The sequence below is a fragment of the Puntigrus tetrazona genome, chromosome 7, assembly GCF_018831695.1.
Source record: "Puntigrus tetrazona isolate hp1 chromosome 7, ASM1883169v1, whole genome shotgun sequence".
In the NCBI taxonomy this organism is placed as follows: domain Eukaryota; kingdom Metazoa; phylum Chordata; class Actinopteri; order Cypriniformes; family Cyprinidae; genus Puntigrus; species Puntigrus tetrazona.
The window spans coordinates 39,212,501-39,240,465 of record NC_056705.1 but is presented as its reverse complement, the minus strand read 5'-3'; the positions used below and the strand labels follow the sequence as shown (position 1 = coordinate 39,240,465).

The 27,965-nt window shown below is 39.3% G+C and overlaps 1 protein-coding gene across 2 annotated transcripts; it reads left to right on the top strand.

Moving 5' to 3' along the window:
- Positions 1-752: 752 nt before the first annotated feature.
- dhx15 (DEAH (Asp-Glu-Ala-His) box helicase 15) lies at positions 753-27,965 on the top strand. 2 transcript variants are annotated; one of them, XM_043244151.1, is made up of 14 exons: positions 753-928; positions 2,101-2,449; positions 3,703-3,896; positions 4,002-4,161; positions 5,980-6,198; positions 11,906-12,073; positions 18,686-18,772; positions 19,048-19,197; positions 19,368-19,476; positions 22,361-22,552; positions 24,323-24,445; positions 25,865-26,055; positions 27,163-27,332; positions 27,437-27,965. In XM_043244151.1, exons 1-14 carry the CDS (start codon positions 861-863, stop codon positions 27,552-27,554), a joined length of 2,298 nt encoding a protein of 765 aa, XP_043100086.1. In that variant the 5' UTR covers positions 753-860; the 3' UTR covers positions 27,555-27,965. The 2 variants fall into 2 exon arrangements, with proteins under 2 accessions (XP_043100086.1, XP_043100087.1); XM_043244152.1 differs by lacking the exon at positions 753-928 and adding an exon at positions 1,630-1,744.

The following is a 27,965-nucleotide window of genomic DNA, read 5'->3' as shown; positions in this document are numbered from 1 at the left end:
TCTAAGATAGCAAAGTGAGTTATAAATGCGAAAGATTTGGTTAAGATATTACTTATTGCACCAAAAACAGAGATAATGTGACTTCAGTCAAAACTTTGGGTGTTACATTTTAAACTCAGACTTGTCTAAAGTAAAACAGTTTTCACCTAAACATTTTTCATCTTAGAAACTAATTTCCTCTATCCATTATAATATATGTTTTATGGAATTATATTGCCAAACTAAGGAACTTGCTGCCTGTTTCTGATGCAGAAAAGCTAGTTTGTGTCATTCGTGACCTCTAGAATGAAGGAAGAAAAGCATTTTCGTATTTAGCTCCCAAGAGATGACGCCAACCCTTCGGAAAAAGCAATGTTTTGTCTTGTCTTAAAGATTTTGTTGTGCTTACTATCACACTAAAGCATATGTGAGTATATTGATTATAATTGATTGATTATAATCTAGCGTGTTATTCAATATCACATTTAAGGTGTGCGTACATGTATATAAAATGTACTTTTTAATAAAATACAACTGACTAATAAACTCTGTAGCGCCCCATGCGGTGAATACCGGAAGTAAGGTCTGCTTTATTCGGCGCTAGATATAATATCCTCCGGTGCTATATGCGCACAATGTGCATTATCTAATATACAACTCTTGCATCCTAAGACAAAATGTACTAAAATAAATAATATGTATAAACAGATGTGTCTGCTGCGGTGTTCATCTTAAGTGCACTTGAAATAATGATGAGGTAAGTGCTTCCGGTCGCCATCTTGTCTTTTAGCCGTTCATGAGAGAGAGAGAGCGCAGCGGCTGCGCTGGAGAAACCGACCAAACTCTTTTCTCCTTTGCCTTATTAATATTTCTATTACGAAATGTCAAAACGGCATCGGTTGGATTTAGGCGACGATTATTCGTCGAGCAAGAAGAGGTCGTCCGACGGGTACGTTGAGCTCGAGGAGCGTTTTAGCAGCTAGCGGCTAGGCTGCGCTAGCATGCTCCCGCTCTTGCGCTGGCGTGCGGTTTGAAATGCTGCACGGATGGTGACGTGGTGGCGAATAAATGTCGTGTATAAAAAGCACGGTTGCTTTTCGAAGAGGTTGTTGTAGCTCGAGGGAAAGCGCGCTGGTTTGCTCAGAAGCGCGCGAGTCTTTGTGAGCGATGCCGCTAACACGTGCGTCGCTTTGACGTACGACTGGCACCATTTACAGTTCTCTTGTTTATGGACTAGATATTTCATACTTTTGGCTCGCAGTGTGTAAAAAAGCAGACACGATGCCTCCGTGAAGCTTAGATAGGCCGCTAAAGGAGCACCGGGTGGTGTTGTGGTGTGTTTGAGACTTTGCCGGTGTCGGAATGTGGCACAACTATGCTCTGAAACCGTCCTCAACTAAGTTAACTAAAATACAATTGTGTTTTAAGGTTAGCGTTTGGGATGTGAGTGCGTAATTCCCACGGTCTTATGTTAACGAGGCTGGTTTTTAGTTATATACGGCTACCGCGCGGCCTACTTTGTTTATCTTTGGTTTTCAGTGACATTGTATTGTTTTAAGTATGTATATGTTTTTTTAGTAGTTGCTCATCGTTTGGGTAGTTTTAAGTACTAGTTCTAAATTCTAAATGAGTTGTTTTGTTATAGCGGATCCTTTAAACGATTCTGGTGAATCGGTTCTCAGTGGCGTTCTAAACGATTCGTTGAGCTGAGTGAATCGGTTCGGTGGTCAACATGTTGAACTGATGGATGAATAAGAGTTAAAAGGTAATTGAATGGAGTATGGTTGCCACTTGACTTTATGCAAAACGGGCACTTTTAGGAACATAGTCATTATTTCTGCCAAAAGATGTTTTGCATTTGTTTCAAAACTGATTTAATCAGTTCAGACTCGATTGATTCAGAATAGGGCTGTGAACATGCTCGAATGCCGTTTATAATGCACATCTACGCTATAAAGTTATGCAATGTCACATTTGTATTTGCCTGTGATTAATCGTTGATATGAACTCGACATTGCGTGGCTTGTCAGTGTATTAATGCACCAATTTTGACAGTCCTAATTTGAACGCTGACTTGTTGGCAGGACACTAAAACGTTGCGTTATTGTTTGTTCCCACCAGTAAGGACCGTGACAGAGATCGGGACGAGCGGTCGAAGGATCGGGACCGCGACCGTGACAGAGACCGGGACCGCGACCGAGACCGGGACAGAGAGAGCAAGGCGTCCGGTGCTTCCCTCAGCTCCGGGCCGGTCGGCGGCGGCGGTGGGATGCTCACTCTGAAGCAGACAGCCATGCATCAGCAGATCAACCCCTTCACCAACCTGCCTCACACGCCGCGCTACTACGAGATCCTCAAGAAGAGGCTGCAGCTGCCCGTCTGGGAGTACAAAGAGCGATTTAATGACATCCTCAACCGGCATCAGAGCTTTGTGCTCGTTGGAGAGACGGGCTCTGGGAAGACCACACAGGTAAGACCAAACAAGGGTCTCCTTTTGCCTTTACTACTTTTCAAAGACGTCCTTGCTTTTGGCCTCTGTTGCCAAAAGATCTTTGCATCCAGAGATCTTTCGCCAGTGGTTATCGAATGTATTAATTAGGGTGTTTTAGATTGTTCTTTATTATGACAGAATGGTAATTACCTTGGGTTAAAGAATGAGTGCAGTACGACTCAGTCCAGTTATCAGATGCAGTCTGTGGTTTTAATTATATTGCTGTACTTCAGCTTCGTGACTGCGAGCCCTGTGAGTATGGGTCACTTACAACATGCTTTTAATAAAGTCATGTGCACCAACCATCTTCCCAAAATTGTAAAAAGATTCATTTATAAGAGTAAAACATTTTTTCAATCATTTATAAAAATGCATCACCTGAATGAGTTTTTGTCGAGTGTACATCTGAAGTGTCTTTTATAACTTTATACATGCCTTGTGTAATTTATTCAGAGAACACCATAAAAATGGCCTTGATACTGGCATGGTGTTAAGTGAACTGAATCAATTTATAAATTTGTTTTCAATAATAGCTTTTTTTTAAAAATCTACCTGCAGTTTAAACAAAACAGTTGAGTTCAAAGTAGTTCAGTTGAAAATAAAAAAGAAATAAATATGGCCATAAATGTTTTGTAATCTTACTGATTATTACGTTTTTTGTTTTTGATAGTACAATAGTATGATTAAAAAAAACGCAAAAACATTTATTAATATAAAATTATTACATTATAATAACATATTCGGTTAAAACTGTTAGTACATCCAGTCAGTAGTAATTCAAGTATTTTACTAAATTAAAATCAATAAGATGTACTGCTATTGTACTTTATTTAACAATTCTCTTTTCTGGATTTTTATACAATTTTAATTTTTTTTTTTTTTTTTTTTTACAATAATAACAAATTATTGCTACTATTATTGTTTCATAATAATTGAGTAGGAAGAGGAAATGTTGTTCGTTTTTTTTTTTTTTTGTCTTTTTCCCCTCTTTGCTTAACACATTAATCCTCTGCATATCATATATTTCCCTGCTCTCCTTTCTCATGTTTTAACTGGTGCCGCCTGCTAACAGGTTTAGGCAACCAAAGCTGCTGTGCCCTTTCTCGCATCCTTCTCGAGAGGCGTTCTGATAAACTTTTTGACTGGCGTCATGTTAACCAATGTGCTCGTTCGTTTGGGAAGACCAGAGGAACACCGTAAGGGCCCGTTAATGAATTGGCGTTCTTTTTCAGATCCCTCAGTGGTGTGTGGACATGGTGAGGGCCCTTCCCGGCCCCAAGCGCGGAGTGGCTTGTACACAGCCACGTAGGGTGGCCGCCATGAGCGTGGCCCAGAGAGTGGCCGATGAGATGGACGTCATGCTGGGCCAGGAGGTCGGATACTCCATCAGATTTGAGGACTGTAGCTCTGCAAAGACCATACTGAAGTAAGTTCTAATTCTGGTAGAAGAACTAAGCAATGCGTATCGGCTTTTCCAGGGTGATTGTAGTGTACTTGGCATTCGGTGAATAAACGTGTCTTGTGCGCACAGATATATGACAGACGGTATGTTACTCCGCGAGGCTATGAACGACCCGCTGCTGGAGCGATACGGCGTCATTATTCTCGATGAGGCTCACGAGCGCACGCTAGCTACAGATATTCTGATGGGCGTCCTTAAAGAAGTGGTTCGTCAGAGATCCGATCTTAAGGTATGTCGTACTGACCGTGTGCTTGCACCACCTCGTGGTTGTTGTTTTTTTTATTCCTATAAACTGGAGGACACGGCGGAGGAACATTTAGGTCTGCATGGAATGGAAAGCCGCAGTGTTTTGTGTACTTTATGTTGGAAGATTCCATTCAGTAACGAATGGATAAAAGATGTTTTTAGAAAGCTCTTTAAATCGAAGTAACGTGTCTACTTTTAAGGCTTTAAATACGTTTTTTGGAGGATAAAATATCAAAATTAGTTTGAAATGATATCACATTGGCAGTCAGTGTAACAGTTTATGTAAAAATTTAAACATGCTTATTCTGACTGTATGTGTGTGTATTTCGATTGCAAATTCAGATTTTTTTTAATGTATTTTATCTATGAAAGGTCTTAATTTGACTTCATAAAGCCTGCAGAAACTCTTGATTTGTTCCCAGATGTACGTTTTTTTTATAACAAGTCTATTTATTTTTTACATTTCTAAATGGAATTTTCAATATGCATGCTGATAACTTGAGAAGTTCAGCAATATGATACGAGCAGCAGTCGAGAATGCTGTTTGTTTCATTTTTGTGTTCGAATCCAAATCTGCATTGACTTTGGTGAATCACTCAAGTCATTTGATTCGCTCCTGCAGACATTTTGAAAGAATCATCTGAATGACTCAGTGATTGAATCTAGGTGCACACACTTTTTTTTTTTTTCTGTTTTACGTTTCCTCATCTACAAGTAAGCATATTTAAATGCATTTTCCAACATATTTCTATGTTCAGTTATGTATTTAAAACATTAATCTAATAACATTGTTTGTGACCTATATTATTCACACATTAGAAATACAACCCAAATGTATGAGAAATTGTCTGTTTGCATCCATTTATAAACTTGTCATTTTGTGGAATTAAATTATAAATTAATACAATCATTTTATCGGGACACTGCTTGGTATCGTGATACTTTAGCTGGTATAGTATCTGCAGATATTTTTATGGTATCGCAACACATTAACAGATAATTTGAAGATGATAGTATTACGAATATGAGTAATATGTGGATATTTTATATTTTGGGAGGTAAATATTGTGTGCATATACACATTAGATTAATACACTAAATTTTAAAACTGTTTACATAACAGAAAAGATAAATGGCGAGTAGTTAAATTTTGAAGCCAAATCATGCTGCGCCAAGAGAAATTGTTCTCTTAACAAATCAAATGCAAATAATCCTGCGAGAGTATGTATGTGTGTGTACCGCCGAGGCCGCTCGCACACACCTGACAGCTGCGTGTCCGTTTGTTTGAAGATGAACGTGACCGTGGCACTCAGAAATGCACAGCCAGTCGCTTTTAGTGGAGGTAAAGCGGCCGCTGCTGGGTCAGCCCATTTGAAAGCCATCAGCCCAAGGAGAGCAGAAGCGCAGCGAGTTTTATGGCTGAAATGTGCTGGAGCGATTCTCATAAAGCAGATGGGTAATGACTACTTGTTGTCAGGAACAAATCAAAGGTTATACATGTGTTCAGAGACTGTTAAATAAGGTCTAGGTGACTCCAAGTGATCCCTCAGCCCAGCGTCCCCATGCAGCCTTAAAGTTTAATATGCTTTAAGAGCAATTATAGCACGTCATGATGTGGAAAGGTGCCTGGTGGACCTCAGAACGGCTCTGTGCTTTTCTTTCTTCCATTACAATCATACTGTCCCGAGAGAGAGAGAGACGTGCTCGCTGTCGACACCGGCAAAGCGCAGCGGCTTTTACCGAACGCTGTGTGAAATGGTGTCCGTTTAAAAGCCAACGCACTCTATTTATTTCTCCCCAGGTCATCGTAATGAGCGCCACTCTGGATGCTGGGAAGTTCCAGGTTTATTTCGACAACTGCCCCTTGCTGACCATTCCCGGCCGGACGCATCCCGTGGAGATCTTCTACACGCCCGAGCCGGAGAGGGACTACCTGGAAGCAGCCATCCGCACGGTCATCCAGATCCACATGTGTGAGGAAGATGAGGGAGACGTGCTGCTCTTCCTCACCGGACAGGAGGTAATGCCGCTGATGTCGTCTCTGAAAAGGGTTCATGCAGCGAATGCTTGATTTTTAGCCTGTAGTTTAAGTCCTTCAGTTTTGTATATCGTCATTGAAAACGCTATTTTCGTTCCCTTATAAGTTTGTTATAATCGGCTCCCTCGCCCTTGAAAAGCACAGACTGTACATAAAGTTTTTGAAAAGTGCTTGAATTTCACTTTTATAAACTGTATTAGCACTAAAGCGCAAGCATTTTATTCTTTATCCAAGGACCGTGTGCAGAGACGGCTAGGTTGATTTATTTACTTTTTAATTTATACATAAGTAAATTAAGAACTTTTATTGAACGTATATAAAAACATTGTTTTGCTTTATGTAATTATGTAATTCTTAGCCTTTTTAAATATCTGCAAGTATACTCATCATTTACTTTATTATGATGACATGATGGCCAAGCATTATTTAATGATACTCTAACCATGTATGAATGCATATTAGCAAAAAGTTAGGACTGGAGGTGCTTAAGATATTGTTGGTCATTCAGTGTTTCTGGGGAAGAACAAAAAAAAATTATGTATGTGTGTATATGTGTGTGTATATATATTTATTTATTTAGCTGCAGGGTTCATCTATAGTATGTTCATGTTGTCTGCGTTCACTTAAACTGAACTGAAATCCAAACAGGGATGAGCGCCAGCCAATGAGATGTTGTTTGTCCATTAGTTCCGCCCACTACCAAAGAAACCATAAAAAAAGAAAAAGTAGAAATCTCACCTAACATTAACGTTTTTATATATACTTTGCATGTAAAATTATTACAATATAATCTTCAAATTATGTACAACGTAGTTTTTTTTTTTAAGTGGCGTATTTATGACTGAGGGTATCACTGATACCAATATACTGAATAATATCTATGAAGTCTCTATGAATAATATTTCCCCCCTAATATCTAACCATTGATTATAGTATTTCAACAATTACAATATAAATGATATAATTATTATTATTATTTTTAAGCTTTTTAATAGTGGACAATTTTCTCTCAAACCCATTATAACAAATGTAATTTTTAGGTATTTGTGTCGTTCAGTAAGTAGGAAATATACAGAAATTTAGTAATAAAGATAGATTTGTGTGTATGTTTTATTTCAGTATCTTGGCAGAAAACACTGAATGCCAAACTGTGGGCACTTTATTTTGGTTGTGTGTGTGTGTGGCTTCACATTCAAGATGCTCATTATGAGCCACATTTGTCATTTATGACATTTTTCAAGCCGCCTCACACACAACAGTTAAATAGTGCAGAAGAGATCAATGCTTAGATTGATAATGGCCATGAACACAGCTGGCCTTGGCGCGAAGGCAAAAGCCTGTGAGAGATGGCAGAGAATGACCCAGATTCAGCCCTGAAATTAAGCCATTTATTATTTTACGTCTCCGGCAACCAGTGCTCACCTGAGCGCAGTGGAGGGTCAGGGACCCACCCAAATGATAAATACGGTCACAGATGGAGAATCACCAGCACTCCCTGCATATTTGTTCTGTTCCCTTTCTCCTTTCGCAAAGATCAAAGAAATTAACTTAACTAAATATCACGCAAACTGCATTAATACAACAATTCATTCGATTTAAAAATGCAAGTCAAAGCAGGCTAGACAAATGAACAAACAGTACCGCTGCTTCTTTTTGCAAAGAGAAGTCATATCTTCGCACCGTCCACCTAATCAGATAATTTGACACCCTATTTATTAACGGCAGACTCCCGTCATTAGTTTCTCCAGCGGGTCTGCTCGTGTACATCCGTTTTCATTTGCAGGTGTGAGATTGATCGCTGGCTCATTGCAGAATGAATGAACTCAAGTAAGTTGAAGTTGGACTGTCTCCACCAGCGTCGGATGATAATTGAGTGGAGATTTATTGATGCGCAAGATTGTTCTCTTTGCTGCGAACGAATCATTATCAAGTCCAGAATGTCAGAGGAAACAAGCGAGCTCATCTTTATCACGAACGGTCCGACGCTGTGTTTGCATTTGTGTTTGTGCATTCTCTGAGCTGCTACTGTTTCAGAAGAAATTGAAGATATAATGGCCCTTCTGAACTCGCCCATCTGCCATTGTTCAGCCAAACACGTATTCCTGTCTCAAACTCACAGCATTGGTTGAGCACAACAGAGCAACGTTGAAGTCATCAGTGTTTTAGAAAATCAAACTACATATGGCATTCGTAAGGTGCTGTATGTTTTTTTTTACTATTTTAAATGCCTTCTTTTTTGACGTATTTAGGAAACATTCAAAAAACAAGGTTACAGGCAGTTTTTCAAGGTGTTTGGATCTATTTAAAATTTTTTTTTAATTGATCTATTTTTTTGTTCTGTGACTCCTCCCCCCTGCACCTTTACCCAATTGGATTTCAACACCCTTGGTTGCCAGTTGGTAGAAAACAGTGCATTTCAGCCAACTAGGTCAGAAATAGCAGATTTTACCACACCTAAAAAGCTTTGGCAACCATTTAAATGTTCTGTGACCAGAGGAATGTTAAGACGCAGATGAGTTGGCTTTCATTTTAATGTTGTTTGTTACTGTTGCAAGTCCTCAATCTGGCAACCTGCATAAGTGTTGAGTCTGAGGATGAAGGGTGGAAGAACCAACTTTCTCCAATATTTCGAATGTGGACTACTATAACAATTTTAATCGGTAGCTGTTACTATTACAACACCGCACCTTTAAAAGCATAGTTTACCCAGAAATGAAAATCCTTTCTGCCGTTGAACGTAACGTACGGTATTTAATAGAATGTAGGTGATCATACAGTATGACAAAATAATTAAAATGGAAATAAAACTGTTTACCAACATTTGTGATATTTGCAAAAAAAAAGTAAAAAAAAAAATGTTAGGAAAAGCATGATGTTACATGAAATGTCAACAGGATATAAATTTTTGGGCGAACTATCCCTTTAATTGGCATGTTTACATAAAATAAATTAACTTAAACTCACGCTAACATGCTGACTATTTGTTCTTGTCTCCGTAGCAGCAGATCTAGCCTTTTAATGCGTATTCACTTGTTAATGTGTTTTTAATTGGGTTAATGGAGTTCATATGGACTTGGGCAGTTGAAAGGGTGCAGTGCTTCACATCTTAAGCATGTGATGAGACTAATGATCACAGTAGAGGAGTTGGCAATTATATTTCACCCATTTAAAGAATGATTGAATATGCAAAAATCTAGGCCAGGAACATGGTTTTTAGGCTGGTCACATAATATCTCGGTTTGCTCCTTTCGGTCAGTGAAGGTGCCTCATTTTAGTTGAGCAGGTTACTCTGTTTGTCCACTTCGTTTTAGCTTTTGTATTTTTTCCCGGTTCCTGCTAATGCGTCGAAACTCCGCAGGAGAAATGGACGACTTAACTCTATAGGCTTTCCACAAACAGCAATTAGTTTTAAACTGCGCGATCTTTCAAAGAGGAAAAAAATCCTCACTGATAAGCTGCGGTTATTTGTTCAACTTTGCTCGTTCGAATCAGGCTTAAATTACCACTGATTAAGATTAGTTTTCTCCTTTAGATCCGTGCCAGCTCATTTGCATCTGCAGCATGTAGATTAAGGCAGCCATTTAAAATATTTTCCTCCAGTATTGTATGGCGTCGCTGCGAGAAGCGAGGGATCTCGATTTGGCATCCTGCTCCAGGTGCAGGCTCTTCTGCTTTGGCACAGCCCAGTGTCCCTCTCTCCCCGGTGCCTTGGCAGCACGGATAGCAGTCCTCCTGACAGCTGCCGCTTCCCAAGGGCTGATGGACTATTAATACTTCGGCTAATTTGATCAATCCATTCAGATTTGCCTTGTCCTGCTCCGTTGTGGCAGAGCTTTGATTAAGATGCACATGGCCACCGGCGCCATTTTCTGCGCATATTGTGCCCCAGGGAGCGTTTGGGCGCGTGCACGGACTACCGTGTCTGGGATATCAGAGCGCTTACGAGCTTTAATGCTTTTATGGGTAAATGATCAGCTATGGCTGCTTAGATACGCAATGAAAGGGTCTCGAGTAAAATAGTTTTAGGGCCTTTCAGTGTCGCAGTGCATGTCGTGATATCGATAAATGCTTTATTACAGCAGCCTGAAGTTTTTCTAGAGATCACTTCTTGACTGTTTACCGTTCGTCTCTTTCCAGCTCAAGTCGCAGTGCACGCTCTGGCCTGAGGATGGCGGTGCTGCATAAGCTTTGACTTTCGAATCAGTAGGACTGTGCCACTTGTCATGAACGCATTGTGCTCATGCATGAAGAAAAGACAAAGCTTTGCAGTAAATACTAAGCATTCTTCATTGGTGTCACAGTGACTTGTGAGAGAAGGCATTTAGTGAACACTGGTTAAACTTATTTTTTTTTCTTAAAGTCCATGCTTAAGTCTGCAGAACAGTATGTGCTTAATAAAACGTACTCGAGCTGCTCTGATCTCTGACTTGCTGTGACGACTGGCACGTATTTCTAGATCTCAAGCCACAGTGTTTGTAACGTTCGGCTTCACTTAACTGATCTGTTGTGATTTGCTCCTGGTTATGCATCATTGCAGCTTTCTCATCTCACATTAGCTCTACTACATTGCCATCTGGAATAATAAAGCGTGCGCGTGAGTGTACACGTGCCCTTGTGACTGCCGCTGTTGATAGCACAGCCATGGGGATCTTACCCGAGCACCACGCACGCCATGCACTCCAGCTTTGGTTTTCTCACTCGGTTGACACAACTGGCACATCAAGTGTACCGCAACTAAACCACCCAAGCCTCGGTGGTGCTGGTGTTTCCAGAGCGGGGGAATTGATCCAGCAGTTAATGATGTTTGTAAAAGTGGTGCTTAAAGGGTAGCTGATCCAAAATCAGTTGACGTGAGCTGAAGTTGGACAAATAAAGGGAGGATTTACACAACCCACTGATTTGGAGCTTATGAAAGAAAATTAAAATAATTAGTTTATTAACATACCCAAATGCTGCTTGTTTTTGAAGGGAGAAGTCGTACAAAATGACAATTCTGTCATCAGTATGTCGGCCCAAACCTTTATGACTTGGGCTGCTTTTTTCAGTGTATCGCAAAGATATCGTTTAAACCTTTTAAGTCGGTGAGGTCTGAACAACACAGGAACCTTAATGGCATTTGCTTAATGGCACATCCTTAAAAATCTGTTCTAGTTGGAAGTGGTTTCCAAGTGGAAATCTGGAGGAAATAACTTGCCTTTCTAGACTAAACCTTTGTGATAAAACGACCATGATTCTTGGAAAACGAGATATTTCTGCAAAATGTTGCTTTGGTATTTGCTGGTTACATGAAGCTTTCAAACTAAAATGTCCAGTGAGCCAAAAAATGTATTGGTTTACAAATAAAGCACTACGCTAAAAGCGTTTTGCGGTCATAACAGTAATTTGCAAGTCTCATAATATGCCTTGTAGTCTTCATTTGTGTGAAAAAGGAATTACTTGTACTTGTTTTGCTGCCACTAGTGTTTATTTTAGCTTAACAAAGTGTCATGTATTGGTATGTTTTTGAACACTCATTTTCCTAGTTTGTGCCAAGTTGTCAAAGGCCAATGGCAGTCTTATATTTCTATTTATTATATTGCAGTTTCTTAAATTCTATTGATTTTACTTGCTAAAAATGTCTTTTAGTATTCATCAGTTTGCACCTGATTCTCAGTCTGTGGTCTCTAACATCAGTCTTGTTACCTTCTAGGAAATCGACGAAGCCTGTAAACGGATCAAACGCGAGATCGATGATCTCGGCCCTGAGGTTGGCGACATCAAAATCATCCCGCTCTACTCCACGCTGCCTCCACAGCAGCAGCAGAGGATCTTCGAGCCGCCTCCGCCCCGCAAACCCAGCGGAGCCATCGGCAGAAAGGTAAAGATCAACAGCATGCATATGACTGAATACGCTGTGATCATCAAGATCTTAAGAGGTTTAAACTGCGACAGTTCCTAGAAAGGCGTTGCTTTTAGTTCCTCTAATGTGGTTTGGATCAAGAGATACTTAAAATGCGTTGATAAAATATTCCAAACTCCTATGGGGCTGTTCATACTGAACGTGTGTTTCCATTCCAGTGTGCTACTTTTTCATTTTTATTCTATGTAAACGTGCTAGATGTGGCTATATGACCCTTTCTCTTGCACGTTGAGAGCCACGTTGTTTTTTAGATGCTATTTCACGGGTCGTCGCAGCTCATCGGCGGTGTTTCCAAAACAGTCGACCAAACAGTCGATGCACAGGTTGCAAGCTATTGTTTACAGTAGCAAGTCGCCATTGCATTTTTTAAATTTTTTTTCTTGACAACTGCATTCAACACTGCAATTTTTTTTTATAAAATTATCTGGGCACACAAAGGTGCGTTCTATGTAAAGAGCCGTTTTAGACTATTTTTTCATCTTTCAAACACAATTTAGGATTCCCTCGTTTTTGTTCATAAATTATTTTTACTTTTAATGGATTCCAAGTTTTGCTTGAGTGGAATTGTAGAGACTGTAGCAGTGGATGTATTATTGTGTGTGTGTGTGTGTGTGTGCGTATATATTTTATAATGTATTTTGAGTGTTAGCTGAGTCTGGTATCAAAGGATCAAAATATTGACGTGATTGTCTCGGCACAGCTATAGTAGCATCTTCATTCCATTTAAAGAAAGAGAGAATGACTCAAGTCTGTCAGTAGAGGGATAGATTAGGGACAAGGAATGGTGGAAATTAGGTTTTCTTTTTTCTCGCCTTCCATCTTTAGCTTTGGTAAAACAATGACTCATAGCATATGCTGCTTTTGTCGGCATATGATTCTTTTCTCTAATTTTGGAAAGGAAAATTACTCATCCTTCGATCGTTTGAAAAGTGTTGGAGCAGTAATGTTTTTAAGTCGCTTTTGGACGGTTTGCTTTCGCTCCCTCCTGTTCTGCTTCCCGACTTGAATATGGTCGTTTGGCATTTTTGGCATGTTGGCTTTGAAAAAATGAAACTCGCTCTAGATGTTTTATCAGAGCTCATCCACTGTAAAGTGTCTTTCATCGTCTGTCATCCTTTACTCTTAGCAGGAGTTTGTGCAGAAGCAATCGCTCTTTTGTTTTCTATACACCCGTTTCACTTCTCCGTCTCTCAAACAAGCCTGACGTATTTCAATATGAGAAGCACCTGGACTCCTGCGTGACTGGCCAGAGATCTGTCAGAATATCACATCTGATCAGCGGCTATGAGTTTGCAAACATTTAGCCGAACATCTGATGAGGACTTGATTAATGAGTCATCGCTCCCCTACAGAAACGGCTCCGCTTGTCATTATTTCCAGGCAAAGATTACTGATGTCCTAATGAACGAACGCAAGTGTTCACTGAACTGCAAATTTCCGCATTCTTGTTCCTTCAACGTGATGGCTATATTTGTAGCTGCATGCCTGCTTTGTGATTTGATGCACCGAACAGCATCAGCATCCTTCTGCTTCACATATGAAGTGTCTGCCTCATCCATCCCCCTCCACTAGGGCATTGTGTCATTTCATCTCTCCCCTGACCACTTCCATGTTTAAAGAGGCTCTGGGTTTCTCAGAGGTTTGATTACTCGTAAGCCCGGGCATAAGCTGCTTCAGAAGTTCAAACATCCGCCGCTGTTTGCCTGCGCTGTTCTGAAGAAAATGAAAGTGGACATGGATTCACAGGGGTGATGTGAATATGCTGCAACCCCTGTGATGCACACTAATGTTGGGAACAGAGAGCTGCTTATTATTCTGTGTGTGTGTGTGTTTGTGCATATATGCACACTTTTTCTTTTTTTGATGGACAGTGGTTTGGGAAGCAGTGTTTACATGACTGACACAACACAAGGTTTTTTAAATGTGTGCAAATTTCGTTCTCATTGTGTAATGACCATTATTCTTTATTCTAGTCCTATGCAAAGCATGCTGAAAACTACTGCCCAGTTCATCTAATCAATAAGTGATACCTATATATGATTAAGTCAACTTTTAAGGAAACATTTAAGTGGATTAGCCAGTAGTAAACTCAACATTGACAAAGTTCAAGATTTGTTGAATAAGCTCATTTTAAAGCAAAAGTAATTTTTTGAGAATGAGGGAACTGCGCAGTGCCTTGAATTCAGATCTTGTTTGGCACCTTGTTTTTCTGTCTTTCGGTGACAGCGGTACATAAGGATAGGCTCAGATTACCTTGTAAAAATGTCAACTCTTCACTCCCTCTGGCATATATTAAATGCGATGCATATAAGCAACCTTTGGCAGATACAGTGTGTGTGTGTGGATATTGTGAGATCCGCACCTGTGCTCCTTCAGGACAAATCCAGCAGCCCTTCTGCACTGCTGATGCATGGTTTAATAGATGGGCTTTAACTTCAGCAGTCACTGGTAGGGAAATCGAAGACTGTGGCAAATTTCGGCAGCGACTTTCTTGTTGATCCTGGAGTTAATTGGGATGTGGTAAGATCTCCCTTGTGCTGACGGCGGAAATGGAGGGTTATGCAAGAATTAAGGGTAATTGAATCTTCCATGTGTGTTAAACAATCTAAAACAATGCTTAATGAGTACCTGCGCTTAACGTTTAAGTGGTAAATCTGGCTTCTTGACTGTATCTGGGCAGAAAGTCGTAATTTAGACCCATCTAACCTGATAGAGGCCATGTCTAATACGTTACTGTCCACTCTAAACAAAGTCCTAAAGCATGTCTGTTTTAATATGAAGACGAGTCCTTGGGTTTTAACGGGTTGCCGATATACAGCCCGGTAATGATGATCGTGTTTGAGCTCCTTCTACTTGTGCTGCTTAAAACGCAGAGGTACAATAAAGCTGTGCTATTGCTGACGAAATGTCTTTTTTCATTCAATACAGAGTTAGACAGGAGCCATCTCAGCTTGTTCGCGACTGCGATTGCTTTAAGTGATTTGAAGACAGGGACTTTTTGAATGACATGTGATTGACTGGTCAACCGCTGTCATGCTGGAGAAACAAAAACGAGGTTAAACACTCAGCAAGTTTATAGCTAGTTACTGAAATTGCAGCACATCTGATTTAATAGCTCGGATGTTTGAAGGTAACCTTATCGCTACAGTAATTTAATAAAGAATTGAAAACGCATGTGGCTATGCTTGCACATTTATAGTCATGGTTATTTGATAAAATAGAGTATTACCGAAATTACAACTTAAGAGCGTATTTCTTCAAAGTGCTAAAATCATGATTTCTGAAGGGTCATGTGACACTGGAGTAATGAGAATTCAGCTTTGATCACAGAAATATTTTAGATTTGGTCAAATAAAAAAAAAAAAACTTGATTTTAATATTTTACAATATTACTGATTGATTTTATTTTTTTTTTTTTTTTTACCTATAATGTATGGGTCTGTCTTTAGAGTTTGAGCAAAAAAGGAACATTGAATGAGACTCATTGGAGAGTATTGAAATTGCACTTATTCAAGTGAAATGTTGCTGGTATTAGCCTTGTTCGGTCAGCCCGCCTATTTTATTTTATTTATTTATTTTTTTCCTTTTCCAGACCACTTGTGCATGGATCATTGCCTCCTAAAAGATGCAATTTCTCAACACCTTACGGTTCAACGAATATGACTAAGTACTGGTAATGCATTTAGTGTTTTTGCTGTGCAATTCATTCCAATGGAGCTCACCTTTCGATAATTTCCATGGCTACCACTCTGGAATATATTTAATCTCAAAGGTCTTTCCCAGGTGGTCCTATTTTCTGAAAGGATGCAGACTGGTTAGGAACCCTCATTTCTTTTTATCGTGTGTCTGAAGCGCTCCGGACCCCTCTGTCATTCAGTGGTCTGTTAAGAGCATGCTCTGTGGGCATTGGGTCGTGGTCTTCAGTCTCCAGACTCCAGATGGCCTTTTTTCAGTGAATTCTCCCAGCTTTTCCATGAATATATAGGCAGATGATTCTTTTCAGCGGCTGAATTACATCAGGTCAAAGGCTCCATGAATAGACCCTCTGCTGCATTACCAAACCAAGCCAAACATTTGAGGCTAAAGAGAAATCCACTTATAAAAGTAGGATCTGAATGCCTCAAAGGCATTTGAGGAGGCTGAATTACATGAAATATGAGGTTTGTTTGTTTTCTGTTAGTAATAGGGGCCAGGAAGTTTTAGGAAACTCAAAATTTACATTGCAAAAACTTTTTAGTAGAGCTTGCCAAAGCACTTAGGGTATTTAAAGAAACCTAACCCATTTAATTAAACCTTGAGTTTGTTTCTGCTGTAGGCATGAGTTAAAGCAAAAATTGTATATTGCTATATTCAAAAAAATTAGTTTCAAGGGAAGCATATTTGAAGAGCAGTATATGTATTACATAAGATAGCATTCCAAATTAGCATGTTTATCTGTTTACTTACCGTTGTAATGTCAATTAGGTTACTTCTCAGATCTCAAGTCAAGAATGAATATAGGACGTTTATGTAGTATATTATACCTTAAGTTGGTATGAAATGTCAATTTGTTCTATACGTTTTCTAAATGTATATTATTGATCGGTTTGAATTGATTTATCCATGCGTTTGTTTTGCTTTTACAGTTATTGCTCAAAAAGGCACTCCTCAATCTTCCAATTAAGCAGCAGTCTTTTTGTTGATGTATACCAGTCATTTAGTCCATTTAAAAAACATTTTTTTTATTACAATCATCTGCAGTCTCGCATTCAGATCTGTCTCAATAACTTAGCCCTATATTTGGTAGAAGTCACATTTAAGAAAAGATCTGCAGCTGCTTTTGTCCATATGCTAACATTATAGCATTTGAAAAACATTCAAAACCATTATCTGTGAATGCACACCTCACACATCCATATCTCCCTGTCCATCGTTGACATACAGGTACAGCTCCCTTGGCTGCTCTTTTTTTTTTCTGGGACACTACACAAAGCAAACCTTTAAATTATCGAGAGACTCCGTCTCTGACATGACTCAGATTGACGTTTCTCGTGCTGTGATTCATGACCAGCATTTGTCTCTTTTGACTTGGGCCAGTATGCATCCCTTACCTATGCAATGCTATAAAGCTCTTCTGGAGCTTCTCGGACGCTGTCGTCTCCGCATATCAAAGACGGTGCACGGTCTCTAGCTCAAAGATGATTTAATATGTCACTAGCACACATGATGAAGGCCACCTGTACTGTAAAGGGACAGAGAGAGAGTGAAGGAGCGAGACGTGGCATGAATAATAGAGTTTCTTAGAGGTGGGCTTCTCTAGGGATGGGAAGATGGCTGCATGCTGTGCACAGACATGTATCTTGCCGCCAAAAAGAGCAGTAGTAATGTGTCTGGACGGGCTGCTCGGCGGAAAGCAGTCCGGCTCAGCCAGCACACTCACGATTTGACTTGATTGCAGCAACTGTTGCCTTACTCCCCTGTTGGGTTGTATTAGTCTTCCAGCTTGCGACAGCTCACTGAAGTGTCTTTAAGGATTTAATTCTCACAGATTTTTTTTTTTTTTGTGCCTTTTTTTCCCCACACCCCTCTCCAGTTACCACAGAACTTTTTCCTTTTAATTTGATTTTTGGTTTGCCCAGAGCAGTGCAGAATGTCTAATCACCAGTGAAATGTGCTAAAAAAAGCCACCCTGCTGGTATAGAGAGTGGTTAGAGATTTGAATAAACCCATTAGGCTAAATATTCAACATTTACTTGTCCTCCAACAATTGTGCAACTGGCATGAATGATGTCTTAAATTGTGCAACTTGGTTTAAGTGATATTACGCTTAATGCATTTTAAAATGTGGTAAAAACGGGCTTAAGCCATGTGTAGAAAGTTTCTAAGCCCAAAGTATACTTTTGGTTTTTACCCGAACACAATACTCGGTGTATAATGTGTGTGTGATGCAAAGTTCGTACCAGAATACTATGTGCGTGCTGTGCATGCACCACAGTTTTTGGTTTTTTTGGCCGCGCATGCATATGTGCAACCATGATGCACGTCACAATTTGTTTTGCACTAAAGTTTGGGAAACCATTTAAAAGAAAAACTGGGTAGAATCAGATCATGAATTATTTACTGTTGTGTGAATGTAATCCATAAAAAGTAACTAATCTGAGCATTATAAAACGTGACAAACTCCAATTGAGAGTACTTGACTTTTGGAGTCTGATTGTAATCCTGAATAAATGTAATAATATACTGGCCAGGGCTCTGAAAAAAACTTGAGCTACATTAGAAACCCAGACTGACAAGCGTTTGTATTAGGTTATGATAGTTGCAACTTTAGTTTCAAATATTACTTTTATTTGTCATAACCTCTGGAAAAACAGAAACATGTATGCTTTCTAGAGTGCATGTCATACTTCTGAAAGAGTACACACTTGGCTATGCATGCTCTAGCGTACACGTACAAAAGCGTAGTATAGTTTGTACGAGCGAATTGAGGATGGGCCGTTTATTTATTTTTTTTACTTTTGAGGTGCGCTTTTGTGTGTAAGCCGTCTAGTCAGTTTTGATCTCTTGATCGCATTGTTTCTGCTCTCATAGGTTGTGGTTTCTACAAACATCGCCGAGACGTCCCTGACCATCGATGGCGTGGTGTTTGTAATTGATCCTGGCTTTGCCAAGCAAAAGGTTAGTCTTCTCTCCTCTGCCTCACTTGTCTAATCTCGCCCCATCATCTGTTTCTCTTGCCTCTGAAATCCCCAGATAAACCCAGTGGCGGGGCTCTGACAGCGACTCGAGATGGAAAAGCTAGTTATTTATTCTGCTGACATTTCCCTAGCCCAGCTGCTGCTGTCATACATGTAGTCCAGTCAGAGATGAGGGATGGCTTCGCTTTGGCATATTGCTGTGGTGCAATGGTGTGCATTTATTATTCACACAGCTCTTTCCTTCTCGTCGCACAGGTGTATAACCCTCGCATTCGAGTTGAGTCGCTGCTCGTAACGGCTATTAGTAAGGCTTCGGCCCAGCAGAGAGCCGGCCGTGCTGGACGTACTCGACCAGGAAAGTGCTTCCGGCTCTACACTGAGAAGGCCTACAAGACTGAGATGCAGGTTTGTAAAACCAGACTGGTACCTGGGTAGTGCACTTGTTCTTATTTTATTATACGGCGATGCATTGGTCGATCAACGGGTGACACTGGTACTGTGTTTAGTACTTTGTGGTCACGTCTAACACCCTTTTTGTACTTAGAACATGACAAACTTTCCATTTTTCCTCTCAGGACAACACATACCCTGAGATTCTCAGGTCAAATTTGGGCTCTGTGGTGCTACAGCTCAAGAAGCTTGGTATCGATGACCTAGTGCACTTTGACTTCATGGACCCACCAGGTATGAGATTTACAAATACTTTCACGAATATCTGTATCTGCAGTAGACTTGGTAGCTAAATTAAGACAATACAAAGAAAAAGTCTGTTATTTAATACATCAAAATTTACTGTAATTTAAAGCTTGTAACATTAAGTAAATTATAAAAAAAAAGGGCCAAACTGAACTTTTTCATGCCTGTGAAAGTTTATCCTATTTCTTGGTCGTTTTCATTTCAGGGGTCTTATGTTTCAGCAATTTATTTAAACCACTCCAAAAAGTATAGCATCATTCGAAACGCATTGAGAACATAGCAACGTTTTAAAAAGCTGTGTCCTAATGGGCATAGTATCCATCCTAAACAGTATTTGAAAATGGATTTATTGTATACCGAATCGAATAAGGTGAAACATGTAAACCAGTTAAAATACAGATCCTTGCACACTTGGCAACCCATTGTGTGTTGGACATGGATTCGATTAGAACTAAAAATACAGATACATAAAAAAACTACAAATATGGTGCATATGAGAGACTAGCGGTTCAATGAAGTGTTTAAAGAGATTTTTGGTCATTAACGTTTAAATGCGTCATTGTCATTACATCAACATAAGTTCTCGGCATGAAAGATGCGTGACTCCGCATGCCTCTAACTTTTTCTCCAATACTGTAGGAACCTCTGGTAAAGTCATACGGCCCAAATCTTGCCTACTTGTCTAATTGCTGTATCTACTTTCAGGTCATATTGGGATGAACACACACACCCACACACACACACACACTCTGTATTTCTGTAAAAATGGCAAGATATTTATGTACATTTTTACAAAAATGCTTGGCATTCATTTTCTTCTGAAATGTCAAAATCTATTTAGCTCTTTTAGTGTTGTGCATAGTTTCCCCAGGTCATTTTGGAGTATCTGGTGAAGCTTGGGTAAAAAAAAAACAACAACCGGACACTGCCTTTTCTAAACTGACTGATATTTCAGTGTGGCTTTGATCCTATAATTGCTTTTATGCAGTACGAAGACTGATGTAGACGTTCATTAAAAGTGCATGATGGCCAGACCTGTAATCGCTGAATAGTAACGACTGGAGCTTTTTCATGTGATTGGCTCATCGTCTTTCCTGAAAGGTTCATGACCTTAAAAGATCTCTAAAATTGCTTTAAAAAATATTCAAGCTTGTGTTAAGGCTTTCTGCTTCCTGAAGTTGTGGTCACGTTGGTCTTTGAACATGCAATATAGTTTGCAATGGTCGTGATATGACGTCTTGTTTTTAGAAACTTAAATTAAAAACACATTATAATGATTCTGAAATGTGAGCATTTTATACAATCTACTCCACTGGATTTTTACAATTAATGCAAACGTTCCACTGATAAACAGTGGAAGCCATTTGCCTGGTGACATTTTGCCAAATGCTTGCTTATATTTTCTTCACTTTAAAAACACCTTTAGCTTTCTCTCTCATTGATTTTTGCCTTCAGTTAACACATCGGCACGTTCCCTGCTGTAGTTTATTTCTGATGTGTTGTCCACATGTATAAATTACTTTTTCCAGCTGGGTTCACTGCATGGCACCTATACTTAATTTTCGCCTCATGCGTATTACTTGCTTTAGCACGGGTAATACACGTCCTTTCAAAACAAATAGAAAAAGTATGTCTGATAAACCAGATCAATATTCGTTCATAACAGACTGACCACTGCACTTTTTTTTCCCCACAAATGAAGTTTTCCTGACTCATTGATAAAGACAGTCTTTCATCCTATTCAGCAAACTCCTCCAAACCTTAGGCAATGCTAATTTTCAGTTAACATGCAACTGGTCATTAGAGCCCAACTCTCTAGAGCCAAAGGTCAGTAATTGAATTTGTTGGTGTGTGACCAGTGTTGATGCATTAAGTAGAGGTTCCTCCCTGTAATTGAATTAGTGGTGCTGCTGTTTGGAACTGCTTGCATGTCAGATGAAAAATTAGCCCCCTTTGTCTTGAATTAAAAGTTAGTTGTCCAGGAGACCAGAGTCACAATGTTTTCACAGCAAGAAAATGGCTTTCATTATGTGCATTATTTTTAAATGAGAGATCTAAGACAAGTATCAAAATTACTTGGGCTTGGATTTAAAAATCTAACTAAAAACCAGTAAATTATTCAATGCTCATTTATAAATGTGTAATCAATACCTACACTTGCGGTCTTTGTGCTTAACCACTTGTCTACTTGTATTTGGCTGAGTGTTCAAGTGGGTGTGAAGGATGCGTGTGTGTGTGTGTGTGTGTAATGCCTTTGATTGCAGAATGAGACACTATATATTCATGGAAAAATGCAAGAGCTGACATTTTTAGTAACTTTTCAATACTTTGCATTTCTAGATCATCTTAAGATCTTCTCAAAAGTTTAATTGTTTAGAATTAAGTGCTAAGCAGCAGGTTTCTATACAGAGGTAGATTAAGGAGTTAAATTTACTTTATTATTGCAAATATTGTTACTTGTTCGGTGTCAGTGTTTATTTGCAAGAACAATGTTAATAAATTGCATTTACGCAGGTATGAATTTACAAATTAATTTTGTAGCAGTTCTTGCAATAATTTGAATTGAATGGCACAAAATGTCATATTTTAAGGCTGCACGATCAGGACAAAAATCACGATTGTCGATTATTCCCTTGAAATTGAGTTGTAATTGCGATTTTTATTAATTTCGATCATCTCAATTTACACTAAATGATGTTTATACCATTGCTTGAAGCGACTCCATGCCGTACTTTTAGATGAAAATCAGCTTAAAAACAACTGCAAAACTTTTCACTTTTCTTTAAATGTGAACTAATGCGTGTTCAAATGTGTGTGTGTGGTTTCGCATTTAAAATTTCTTCTATTATAATATACATTTTACCTCCGCCAGCTCCTGAGACCCTGATGCGAGCCCTGGAACTGTTGAACTATCTGGCGGCGCTGAATGACGACGGTGACCTGACGGAGCTGGGCTCCATGATGGCCGAGTTTCCTCTTGACCCCCAGCTGGCCAAGATGGTCATCGCCAGCTGCGAGTTCAACTGCTCCAACGAGATCCTGTCCATCACCGCAATGCTATCAGGTAGTACATGCTCACGTACACACGACCCCTGCATATGATCTAAGACTTATTAGAGTAGTCTAATGGACTATGAGATATTAATTCTTTGTAGCTCACTCGTTATCAAGTAGCACAGCAAAATATGTTAGTCTGCTGTTTGATTGTCTACTTATGCGCAATTTCAAGTTGCCAACCAAGTTAATCGTAATGGTTGCATAAACAAACAGTCTGCTTATGCGTTTAGCTGCTTGGCCGAAGCCATTATGTAGAACGACTCTCAAAGGAAGTGCTCACAAACAGTCCAGTCTCTTAATGTGTCACACTGTAAGACTGCCAAAGCAGAATGGCGCTTGAAGCTATTAAATGTCTGATGCAGAGGGGTGGGGGAGAGAAGGAAATAGGATACGATCTCTTACTAGCGCTTTAGAGGTTCAGGATTTGTCCATCCATCTGATCCGACCCGACCCGAGTACACCTTCAAACAATGCTACAGTGCTCCTTATTTCACAAAATAAAAAAGAAATAATTATTAGGATTTATGCTTTTGAATTGCGTGAGTAATTTATATTCATAAACATAATTGAAAGCATGTTTGTCACAGTAAACGGCTAGCCAAATTTTAACCAAGTTTATGTATTTAAGTTGAATAAATATAATGGTTTGCAGGTGATTTCTAAAGTTGAATAAGCACACAAAGAATCCTAATAAACTGGGTATGAAACAGGTCAGATGTCTGCAATCAAATAACAGCATTTTATGTATGATTGGTAAATATGCATCGGAGTAATTTAATTAATAGTGTTTGTCACATTGAGGAGATTGTAACTAAAATGAAAGGCAATCAGAGCGTGTCAGTGAGAACTTCAGGTGCTGTGTATGAATTGATCTGATAAATGTTGAAATAAATGCAGTTATGAATTTTTAATATACAGATGAAAAATTATTGAAAATTCAGTTGTGCAAAATACGACAATATTGTAAAATTAGACTTTAAGGATATACTTTTTAAAGGCATGGGTTAAAATTGTTATAAAGGTGCTGTAAATTGAAACTTCTTTATTTATTTTTTTTTTAATTTTTGTCTAGCCTTAACCTTAAATGTCTCATCTTAATTATGACACTTGTTACTCTGTTTTCACCAACCATGACATGGCTTAAAAAGAAAATACAGCACCATAAATGAAAAACAGTCACACAAAACATTAAGTGCGTTATTTCATAGTACTATATCATAGTAGCAGTAAATATTTTCTAGAATTATTACAAATACGTCTTATTCAAATTACACATTTAAATCCATTTGCACAATTATTCCTGTGAAACAGCTGTTGAGATGGTACTTTCTCAAAATAATAAAAATATATAAATGAGAGGAGGAGGGACTTGGACCCAGAAACAGCATTCTTTGTGTCATGGCCTAACAAGTGGACTTTTTGGACTTTAGCTCACTAAAATGATGCAATTCACATGAATAAATCCTAAATTCAGACCTAAAGATTTTGAGGGCGTGCATTGTAAATGAACACGGGTAAAATCAATCGTGTGACTCCCAGAAGAATCAGACCCCAAGCGTAACTTAATTTGCGCAGCCGTAGTTCCTCTTCTTCCTCTTCCAGAAAGGCAAATCAAAAGCCGAGAGAAGCGTCTCTCCCCCCACCCCGTCCTACCGTTTGGTGTAGCATACCCTGTGCCGTGCTCTAGCCTCAGAACTAGGCCTTGTGTCTTGTCTGGGTGAACGCTTGACTCATCCCTATGGGCGGCTATGTTGGGGCCCATACCAACCTTGTTTAGTCCCACAGTGCTTTGTGCGGCCCACCGAAGCTAAGAAGGCAGCCGACGAGTCCAAAATGAGGTTCGCCCACATCGACGGGGACCATCTGACCTTGCTCAACGTCTACCACGCCTTCAAACAGAGTATGTATACACGACACACACACACACACACACACACTCTCTCTCATGTGAGATCAATCCCTCCACCCATTTTTAATTAGCCTAATTGCCTAAATCTATTACAACTAATTTCAGGTTGTTTTTGTAGGTGGCCAAAAATCGCAATTTGTGTCATCAAAATCGGTGCCTGCGAGGCAGCGTGCTATTAAAACTCTTCTCAAAGGCACAGAAACTTGCGTGCAGTTCGTTCATGTCAGCTTCCATGTTTTCTCGCACATCGCTGGTTTTATCTAGTAGTCAGTGCTTATATGATGCATGTTTACGGATGTTTAGAGGATGTTGATGTGAGGTTTCATGTTAAAGCGTTATTACAAAAGAACATTTTGGCATCACAATTTTTAAAATAAAAAGACACCAGTGCAAAAGAAATGTATTAATGTTGGTGGTTTTAAAACAATATAACATTTAATATTAATTTTGAATGGTGCTATAGAAAAAAAGTGTATTAGTAGATAAGTTAGAGATGGGATCTCTGGGTTGCTTATTAGATTGAAAGTAGAGTTGTAACCAGTAGGTTTTATTGATTAGGTGTTATCTGTCATTTTGGATGCAAACCCTTTAAATTGGCGTTAAATTGAATTTAATATTGGACTTTACAGTTAACAAAAAAGTAGGACAGAAGAAGCTTGGTCGACAAAGTGTTTATTAGCGGCTTAGTCACAGAAAAAAAAAACACAGGCAAAGTCACACAGCCTGTGACTTGAGCGTGTCTTTAGGAAACCTGTAGTTTCAAAGCAAAGCTGTCCATTTAGGGTCACAAATGATTCTCCACACTAATTGAATGTTTACACAATTCATTTAGAGTAGCTTTAGATTTTTGCTGTTATAAGAAAAATGGTGACAATTCCACACTATGAAAGTACGTAAAATATACAGTAAAAAATGGCAGGTGTTTGCTGAAATCTGACTGTAAAATAAAATAAAAATTAACAACAGTGTGGGTTTTACGGAATCGGTTAATTACCGTAATTTCATTTACTGATATTATGTTATCAAACCAACTTATTGTACCTTTTGGAATACATCGGTACTGACCTGTACTCTCTCTGTAATAAATTGACTTATCTACTGTTATGTACGTTGTTTACCAACGTTTAGTGAAAATTAGGATTGCGTTTCTTCCAGCCAAATACCAGCATGGGCCTATAGCCGGTATGTTATCGGTATCACAATATCTCTGGCATTTCTTAATACCAGTAAAGTAACTTAATGTAGTATATAACCAATGTATTCTGTCACTTTTGCAATGTATGGATATTTCTGTGAATTTTTAAAAAGTGCACTGTGTAATTTTTTTTTTTTTTTTGCGGTGGTCTGTTCAGAGTTCAGATTGGATGTTTCTCTTGAGCCGGTTTTAATGTTTAACCCTTCTGTTTCAAGACCACGAGTCGGTGCAATGGTGCTATGATAACTTCGTTAACTACCGCTCGCTGATGTCGGCTGATAACGTACGGCAGCAGCTCTCACGCATCATGGACCGCTTCAACCTGCCGCGACGCAGCACAGAGTTCACCAGCCGAGACTACTACATCAACATCCGCCGCGCTCTCGTCACAGGCTTCTTCATGCAGGTGCGTTTGCCAAAAATATCAATTATTGAACAAAAACACCACCCGGTAAGCTTCTCAAGTGCTGCCAAGGTTTTGATTTCAAAATGTTTTGAACATCTGTAATGTGTGTGTGATTTGTAGATCTCCTCAGTGTTATTACACACAGAGATGCTTTTTATGGTAAATTGTAATGTTCCTCTCTTTGTCCTGTGGAAATAGCCTCTGGGTTGAGGCTATCAATGGAAATGGATGTGGTCACTCGAACTGATCTGTGTAGAGTTTGAGTTGAGAGTAGAGTTTACAGTTCTGTTTTTGTTTTCTGCCACAAAATAAATAGTACTTATGACTTTCTATCAATAGTGCTTTTACTATTATTTTAGTTTTTTTGCAATTCTGATTTTATATCTTGTTTTTTGTGACTTTTTCTAAGGATCACAAACGAGTCTTGAGATATATTCAAAATTGCAATGAGCAAAATTAGTTAGTGATGAATATTTGATTCCATAGTCTAAACACTATTTTTCAAGACGGTAGCACCCTTTGGCCATAAACGTATTATAATAAAACAGCCATGAGTGATCAAATCACTAATTCTTAGTCCACTGTATTTTTCTTAATCCTAAACTAAAACGCATCTAGTTTTAATGCAAAGCTTGATGTCTCCCTTTACTCTCTGTATTCTCAACGGACACAGTAACTTTTAATTCAGACAGAGGAATCACTGAAGCTTGCTAATGTAATGCACGGCCTTCTATCAAAGTGCGCCCGTTTAAATGCACTTAAGAAATCAAGGCAGTTTTGGTCCGGCGTAGCTAAAATAAATGACGTTTTTATCGAATCTTTCCCTGGGAGGGGGTTCGTGAAACAAGTGACCTGACTAGTCGAATTACTCCATTAATATTGAAATATTTGTCAACATTAACCTTTACCGGTGAGACAAATTTGCGCCTTAGTGTAGGAATTACCAGGCGCTCTATTGCCAGCGCTTCTGTTTGAGTCGGCCGTTTATTGAGACTGATTGCCCAGGTTAATCTCGACATCCTTACGGCGTCTGAAGAAATGCCCGTGTGTGCTTTTGGTTAGCTTGTGGTTGATTTATTTGTTAATTTGCGTCTCTGGTGTTATCAGGTTGCTCACCTGGAGCGCACCGGCCACTATCTCACAGTGAAGGACAACCAGGTGGTCCAGTTGCACCCTTCCACCGTACTGGACCACAAGCCCGAGTGGGTTCTCTATAACGAGTTTGTGCTGACCACCAAGAACTACATCCGCACCTGCACTGATATCAAACCCGAATGGTAAGCCGAAACATGCAAATGCGTCGAATTTGTTTGTGCGTCGTTGGCAAATGCTTCCGCGACAAAGAAAGCAAAAACATTGTGCATATCTTCTCATCCTTCAGGCTGGTGAAAATCGCCCCTCAGTACTACGAAATGGGCAACTTCCCTCAGTGCGAGGCTAAGAGGCAACTGGAGCGCATCATTGCTAAACTTCAAACCAAGGAGTATTCTCAATACTGAACCTGCGCAATGGTATAAGGACTGTACGTTTTGAATTACGCGCTGTGCAATGCTTCTGAAGTTGTACATCGTCACACGTCGACATTAGGTTTCCGTCTGTGTTTTGTTTTCTGTTTTGATTTGTCATTGAGATATAATTATTTTTTTATAACTCTTTGCTCCCAGCTCCGCTGCGTGTTTCGGCACCCGGTGAAAGCATATTGTTTAATTGGTCACTCTAGGCACTAAGGATTGGTTGGGAGCAAATGCTTAACAGGGATAAACACCATCAACTGTTTTTGCATGAGCATTCATGTGGATGTTGACATTCCTTATCGACATTGAGAACTTCCTGCTATGTTATTGAGTAGAAAAGTCCCTGTTTATTCTGTAAAGGAGCTTTTACTTCAATAATAAAATACCTTGATATCA

Coding starts and splice junctions, on each gene's coding strand:
- dhx15 (XM_043244151.1), top strand. CDS start 861: ATGTCAAAACGGCATCGGTTGGATTTAGGCGACGATTATTCGTCGAGC. Junction 24,446..25,864: donor CTACCACGCCTTCAAACAGA/GTATGTATACAC, acceptor TTCTGTTTCAAG/ACCACGAGTCGGTGCAATGG. Junction 26,056..27,162: donor TCACAGGCTTCTTCATGCAG/GTGCGTTTGCCA, acceptor TGGTGTTATCAG/GTTGCTCACCTGGAGCGCAC.